This window comes from Lucilia sericata, unplaced genomic scaffold (assembly GCF_015586225.1).
Source record: "Lucilia sericata isolate MDLA Ls3-8-SP2 unplaced genomic scaffold, ASM1558622v1 Contig000207F_arrow, whole genome shotgun sequence".
Taxonomy (NCBI): domain Eukaryota; kingdom Metazoa; phylum Arthropoda; class Insecta; order Diptera; family Calliphoridae; genus Lucilia; species Lucilia sericata.
The window spans coordinates 429,815-438,239 of record NW_023994235.1 but is presented as its reverse complement, the minus strand read 5'-3'; the positions used below and the strand labels follow the sequence as shown (position 1 = coordinate 438,239).

General features: G+C 41.2%; 1 protein-coding gene across 1 annotated transcript in view; it reads right to left on the bottom strand.

Moving 5' to 3' along the window:
* Window positions 1–8,425, bottom strand: part of LOC119602066 (laminin subunit alpha) — a 28,451-nt gene continuing 20,026 nt past the window's right edge. Inside the window, exons 9-11 of the mRNA XM_037953392.1 lie at window positions 1,914–8,393; window positions 1,631–1,848; window positions 1–1,564 (exon numbers count right to left, since the gene is read on the bottom strand). Of these exons, the coding sequence (XP_037809320.1) occupies window positions 72–1,564; window positions 1,631–1,848; window positions 1,914–8,393 (8,191 nt within the window). The 3' untranslated portion in view covers window positions 1–71. The remainder of the gene's footprint in view (window positions 1,565–1,630; window positions 1,849–1,913; window positions 8,394–8,425) is intronic.

Below are 8,425 nucleotides of genomic sequence, written 5' to 3'. Positions count from 1 at the left end.
TCGTCATCTTTTAATCATTAACACTAATTTGTTCGTTTTTTTTCGTTGTTTTTTTTTTCGCCATCTTTTAACTAATTCAAAGGACAGACACCCTGCCAGATCTCACCATTAATGAGATTTGGTGTAACACGTACAGTCTTCTTATTGACCTGGACATTGCGTATGCAACCCTTAAATGTTTTGCGTGTCTTCAAGCCAGGAGCCTTATTAAAGGCCTGATGACCACCCATGAAGAGAGGACGATTGGTCTTAGTGACGGTGGAACCTTCTTGGCCAACACCAGGCTTAGCTGAAATCCAGTCCACGGAAATAGTAATAACAAACTTAGATTTCACTGCTTGTACATTGCGCCACTTGCCATCACAGAAACTGCCATTATCGGGCAGACTGTAGGTGGTTGTGACAATATTTTTGGCATCTGACTTAACGGTAAACCACAATTGATTGTCTACCAATTCCAAAATCAAATAAGAACTCTTGCCATGTACCGAGAACAAAAGACCATCTGGTTCACGGGGTCTAAAGTCAAAGTTCAAACTGAAATCGGTACCCACACTGAAACGTTCGAAAAGTTTAACATAACCAGTGGGTTTATTAAAGAAGAGGCCAGGTTCAATTTGTTCGGAACAGGGTACTGTTAGGAAAGGTTGTAGCTCGGGCTCTTGAGTCTGACCATTAACCTTAAAGTCTCTTAAACAACCATTGTAATAAGGTGCATCTTCTCCTAGATCTACATTGGAACGCACCATCTCCTCGATATGTTTAGGTATGCCACCCACAAACAGCGGGAAATCAATGTTAATCAAATGGGTGTTGCGTTCTTCGAAATCATGGAATGTTTCCTGATCATTAATAATCAAGCTGACCTTACGTTGAGTCCTTATAAATTGTATGGTATGCCATTCACCATCGTTCATTTCGCTCGAGCTATTCACCGAGATAACTTGACCACCCAAACGTACCTTATGATAGAGGATACCATCACTTAGGTATACAGCCACATAATCGGTATGATGTTTGTCAGCACCATAGAACAGAAGACCTGAAGGATACTCTGTACGGAAGCTGAGGCTTAGATCGTAATGTTTGCGTATTTTAGCATGCGGCAATGAGGGAATTTCCAAACGTTGCTCACGCATGGAGAAGAAACGATAGCCGGCTTCGCTAGCATCAACATCATAGTTGGGATTTGTTGGTAGTTTACAACGAGGATCTTCTGGTTTGTGCAGTTCATGAATGATTACTGGTTTGCGTACAACTACTTCGGGTTTAATATTAAACACTTCTGGTTTAGTAGTTATAATCTCTTTGTGATCCTCATCGATGGCATTTTCGGATTCATCGACCTCCCACTTACGTTCTGGTACGGGTTCTGGTATGGGTACGAAAGGTTTGGGGGTTGTTGTAGTTGTGGTAGTGGTTGTTGTTGTGGTAGTAGTAGTGCTGGTTGTCGTAGTTGAGGTGGATGTAGATGTAGTAGTAGTTGGTTTTGGCGCTGGTGCTGGGGGCACAAATTCAATTTCTCCGCCGGCATAGTGTATAGGCACTACAGCAGTATCGTAAGCTTAAATTAAGAAAATTTATTAATTACATTTTGTTTTATTTTTATTCAATCGTCCATGAAACTTACCCAAAATATCACTTGGACAGTTGTTGATATTGCCATTCTTCTTTTCAATGCTATCGGCAAAGTTAATGATCTCACCATTAACTGTTACATCACTAATGCAGCCAATAAAGTAGGCTGAATTTGAGAGAGCATTACGAGGAGTGGTATAACTTTCTGGTAAGCCACCAAAGAACATATCACCAGCAGTTATAATCAAAGGAGCTGGGGCTGTAGTAGATCTATAAAAAACAAAGAAAAAATTTCCAATAACATCTTGAATAAAAAAAAAACTGCCAACACTCACCTTTGATCTTCTACATCATCGATGGATAATCTCAATTGATTGCCATCATGCAATACGGTGACTACATGCTCCTCGCCATCATTTAATTTACGCATATCGGAAACCAATCTACTGTTCATGCTATTCAACACCAAATAACCATCTTCCAAAGTTAGACCAATGTTAGAGCTCTGATCGTAATTGGCTCCATAGAACAACACACCATCCTTTTGCCTAGTCTTGAATTTCAAATTAACATTTAAGTTATTGTCCGAACTGATGTTGGCAGTTCTCAAATAGCCATGTTCATTATGAGGATAAGCCAAGACGGTCGAGAACTTCTTGGGACAGCCCGGCTTAACACCAACGGCATTGACATGTTGACCCAAATCCACATTGTTGCCTGATATCGATACCTCATCAATGCAACCATCAAAGTTCTGTTCCACAATAACCGAATGATTACGTTTATTGGGATAGCCACCAAAGAACATGCGTTTGAGAGCAGGCATGGTGTCCTCAACATGTGGTGGTGCCACTTCCTGGGAAATAATAACATCATCGACCTTAAGCAAGCCACGACGACCATCTCTTTCGGCCAAAACACGATGCCATTTATTGTCATTGTATTGATCTTGACTGCCCGAAGAAGCAATATGATCTCCCAATTTGTAACGGAAGAATATAGCACCATCCACCATTTCCACGGACATGAATTGATTATTACGTCCATAGAAGAACATTAAACCATCCTTCGAGTCCTTGGCCGCCTTAAAACTAAACTGTATACTAGATCTCTGTTTAAAGTTGTAGGGTGAAGCCTTGAGGGCCACAAAACCATTGCCATTGAAACGATAGCCGGTAGGTGGTATATCTTCAGTAAGCAATTTAGTGCGAGGATAAGCCGCCTGCTCATTATCTTCTCCATACACGAAATTCCACAAACCTACCGGTTCATCACCTATCTTCAAATCTTCGATGTCACCCACAAAGGAACTGGAGTGTATATCTTCTGGTGGTGTAAAATCGGATGGTGGCGGATAACCGCCCACAAATAAGCGACTATTGCGATCGACATTAAATACATTATTGGCTCCCACTAAAGCTTCTTCCTTAACATGATCCACCACGGTCTTGTTTTCCAATTCTTCTTTAATAATCAATTTAACATTAGAGCCCGTACGATCTACCACAGCCTGATACCATTCATTATCGGCTACATATTTTTCACTAGTAATACGTTCGGGTCCATTGCCCAAATCCAAAGTAAGTATGGGATAACCATTGACAATTTCCAAAGCCATGAAATCGTTATTCTTATTATTTGATGGAGCTGAGGAGGCAGTTTTGTTGTCATTGCCCAAGAATAGTAGGAAACCATTGGGATTTTCGGTTTTGAAATAGGTTGATACCTTGGTTTTGGTGGCCAATAAAGGCAAAGTTTCGGGTGTTTTCAATTCCAATATAGTGCTGGGCGTAAACTTAACGCCTACCTTGATATCGTTGGCGATTTGTCGAGCTGTCTCAATTTGTCTCTTAAGATTTTCGATTTCATCACCCAAATTCTGAGCCATTTCATCCACTTTCATCTGTTGTTGTTCAATGTCATCAGCAGCCTCTAGTAAAGCGGGTAAGGAGTCCTCCACACTATCCAAATGGTTTTGAACATGTCCTATATCCTTAGATGTGCTATCAATATCCTTGGAAATGTTGCGGGCCTTTTCTAGTTCCTTGGGAGTTCGTTTGGATACCGGCTCTAAAATAGCCAAAACATCTTGCATAATATCTAAAGCATCAGTGGCATTTTCGTTGGAATTTTTCCACATGTCACGTTGAGAATCGACCGGCAAAGCTTCCATGGCTATGTTGATTTCCTTTAAACGCTTTTCCGTATTTTCATTGAGTTTGGAGATAGCTTCAACCTTGGCAGCAGAACTATTTAAACGGGATTCCAATTCACTTTGAACTTTATGCAGAGAACCTCTGGCTTTTTGCAATAACTCGGCCGATTCTTTGTCAGAAACACCAGCACGATTTTCAATACCATCTGTCTTTTCGGTGGCATTGCCAGCAGCATACTTGGCTTCCTTGGTTAGCTGTTGAGCTGAGACTACCGCATCCACTATACCACTGTAAGCTGTGGCTGCCCTTATGGCTGGCTCAGCACTGGCGGTCATATCGGAATATTGTTCAGATAAATCTTGTGCCTTCTTTAAGAGTTCAATGGCCTTAAATTCAGCTAGTTCAGTTAAATTATTTGCTTCCGCCTGTTCGTCCTCCATTTGTGGCAAATCGTCATCAATTTGTTTATTCAAACCCTTCAAGGTATTCAAAATATCAGCCAAATTACCGATTTTATCATCAATTTCCACCAGAGTTATAGCGCCATTAGTTTGTAGATTGGCGGCATCTAGGATATTCTTTTCGGCTTCCTTTTGTTGATCACCGACCGTATCGAATTGGGAGTTATCAAAGGCCATTTTATTCAAAGCATTTAAACGTTCTACCTCACTGGATCTATTAGAAGATTGTAAACTCCAGGTGTATAAATCCTCTAACTTATCGCTGAATTCTCCAATGTCATTTTTCAAAGTATCTAAGGTTTTATTTTGAGCTTTAATAGGCAAAATGGCGGAGCTAACTTCTTCGAGTAAATCGGTGGCTTTTTTCAAAACCAAATTATTACGTTCCAAATCAATAGTAGTAGAGTTAATTTGCTGCAAAAGGTGTTGAGCCTCTGAAAAGGCCGAATCGATTTTAGTGCTGGCTGCAGTTTCCAAATTACGGGACAAGGCATCAACGGCTCTTATAGCCTCATCAGCATCGCTAACACTTAATGCTACTGTGTCAATTAAGCCAGTGACATTTTGCAAAAGTTTACTGGCCATGTCACGACTGTCATTGGCATTTTCCAAGGTAAAGTTCACCTGTTTGTTATAGGATTTGGCATCTGATTCCAGGGAGTTAACCATCAAAAGTGCCGGTTCTAAATTAACACTCTTTGGATCGAGACTTTGAACTTCGGGAGCTATCTCATCGGCTAGCTTATCATAATAGCTAAGTTTTTGACTAGTAAAGAAGGCCAAAGCTACGGACTGGAATTCATCTAATACCGGTTCGATTTGATAGCTCAAACGATCGGTAACATCTAATAAGGCATGATGACAGTTATCGCACTCGAAACAACCTTCATCCTTCTTAAGTACCCAACGATGAGGACAGTTATCACAACGATCGCCAATAACTCCTGGCAAACATTCACATTGCCCGGTGTAAGGATTGCAACCAAAGCCGCGGGAATAACCTTGATTACAGTTACAAGGTATACAACCCTCTCTAGTGTAATTCCAATGATCGGTGGCGCAACGATCACACTGACGTCCCGTAACTCCCGGCTTGCAAGCACACTTGCCCGAATGTTCATCACACTGAGTGCTATTGGAAGCAGCACCACAATCGCAAGAACGACAACCCAAACCAGAATCAAAACCATAATGATCCGGCTTACACATATCGCAACGATCACCAATAACATTTTCCAAACACTTACAAACACCCTCGAAGGGATCACATTCCAAGGTACCCAAATCTTCACAATCACAGCTTTGACAATTTTTCAATTTGATGGCATCACCATAGAAACCTGGAGCACAGAGATTACAAGCTGCTCCAGAGGTGTTGTTCAAGCAGCGCAAACATTCTCCCGTAATGGTGTCACAGGAACCAGCTTCTTCGGGATTAATGTTGCCGGAACACTCGCAAGGCTTACAATAATCACCAGGAATTTGAGGATTACCATAGTAACCGTTGGAACAGAATTCACACTTGGGACCAGTATAACCGGGACGACATTCACAGAAGATCTTGTCACCAGATTCAGAAATTTCGCAACCAGTGGCAAAGTTATTGCTGGGTATAGGCAAAGGACAGGCACAAATCATACAATCATGAGGAGAACCATAGGTGGCGTTACCATAATAACCCTCTATGCACATTTCACAATGATCACCGGTGGTGGAGTGTTGACAATTCTTGCAAATTCCTGTAGCACAGTCACAAGTCTCAGCATGACCGTTACAGTCGCAGGGAATACAATAACCACCATAGGGGCCGCTGGGATCACGATAATAACCCGGAGCACAGTCTTCACAAGAAAGACCCGAATAGCCAGGAGGGCATTGACATCTTTCCACCGCCAAGAACTCATAACCATCCATATTGCCATCATCATCTTCATCGGCCAAAGTCAAATAAACATCAGACAATTGAGAAATCAAAGTTTGTTCATAGTAATTGGCGCGTATATAGATCATATTCAAATTTCTTAAAGTCATCATGAAATCAGCTCTGGAGACGGTCTTGCCATCGGCAGTAAGGAAATTAGTTTCCACCATTTGAACACGATTCTTAAACATTTGATTGCTGGAAGGTTGTTCATAACTTTGGTGAACCAAGACATGATCATTGCTGAACAATATAACATCGGGAGCAAACAAAGGTTTACCCGAAAATCCGGTAGTATAGAATAAGTTGTAGGCCAATTCTCCACCATAAGCGGAGATATGACTATTTTGATTCATCAAATAATCCAAAACACCAAAGTAAACTATGGAGTCATCGTTTACATCACTGAAAGTAAAATCAGCCTGTAACATAGTTTCGTTCACGAGCAGTTCTTCCTGGCTCATGCCCCAAATAGAGAACTCGATGGATTTGGGTGTGAAGACAGCGGTATTAAGGGAAACTTTCTTTAAGAGACTGACATTGTAAACCTTCAAGTAGGCACTGTCACAACGTGAGGTTTTGCCGAAACAGAAACATTTGGTACAACCTTCAGGATTGCTGGCTTGCAGGTTATAGGTGCTCTCCATACACTGATCACAATCACGACCCACTACATTCTTTTTGCAGAAACAATTGCCATCGACCTTGTCACAGATCTCCAACTCAGTACCAGCTACATTGCAAGAACATTGATCACATTGTGGGAAATCAAAGAAACCATTGGAACATTCATCACAAGCACGACCCTCAATATTGGGACGACATTCACAGCTACCATTGAAGGCATCACATTGACTATTGCCATTAGCTATACCCAAGTAGTTGCAGTCACAAGGTTCACAACCGATAATCTGATGGAAGCCATAGGTATTGGGCATACATTTGTCACACAATTCACCCATAACATTGGGTGGACACACACATTCACCGGTATGAGGTTCACACATAGCAGTGCTGGGACATTCACAAGGCTTACAATCGGGGAAACCATAGTAACCGGTCTTACAGGCACCACATTGACGTTCAATAATATTGGGTTTACATTGACACTGGCCACCGAAGGGATGACACTCAAAACTAGTCGAACCGGCATAATCACAATTACAAGGCAAGGCACCGCTATTGTAGTCGGCAGTCAAAGAGAATACAGCCTTCTTACAGAAATCTGTAGCATTGTGAGTGATATAGAAATGATCCTGACCACACTCCCTGATAAACTCTTTAGTCTGATCAAAGGTTTCCTCTTCCAACAAATCATCGTTGTACTGATCGACGGGAACAATAACCAAATAATCCAACCACACACCCTGAGGACGATTGTTGGTGATGGTAAATTTGAATTCATCATCAATTTCGAACCATTCATCACCAATGGGTCGGATAACACCACGGCAGCCAGAACTGGAGGGACAATGACTAATGCCAAATTTGCCATCATATTGATTTTTACCAGCAGTCAAAGTATACATGACATTATAGGTGGGATGATGAGGCTGATAGTATTTAACCAATATAACATAGCGTCCCGGCTCTGAGACCTTAGATTCAATAACAATGGTAGAATCCTCCTTATTGTCCAAATAAATAAGTTTAACCTTTTCATCTAAGACAGCATAGGGAGGCTTATGTATAGCAATGCGATCTTCATGATCACTTTCAAATTCAATTTTCTTCGAATCGGGAACCGATCTAAATTTGGGAGTAGCACATTGATTATTATGTATAACACACACAGGACTGGGGTTAATGTAATCGATGGACCATTGTTCAACTGGTATGGCGGTGACAGAGATAATAGCCACCTTCTCATCTTCTTCAAAGTCGGCAAATACCACAACGGGTTTATCATCTTCTTTATTAATGTAGAAAGCTTTTTCGCGTATCTGATCATCAATAATAGGAGTACGACAGGCCATGGAGTAGAGGCATGGGTAAACTGTGGTGGAGCCATAATTATCCTCATCATCTCCTATGCGTAATTTAATAAAACCGGGCTCGGCATAACTGCGTTCACTGACATAATCAATAACGAAAATATATTTTCCACTATGAGGAACATCAATGATATAGTTAAGTTCCTGTTGATTGCTGGTTATCAAAGGAATATCACCAATATGATTAATAATTGTCAAATGATCTGGATCATTATAGTATTCCATGGGATTGGTAGGTTTGCCCTTCTCGTTGACAATGAAGGGTGTAACGGCAGGATGGAAACTGTAAGGGGAAAAGGAAGTTAGCCACGGGTT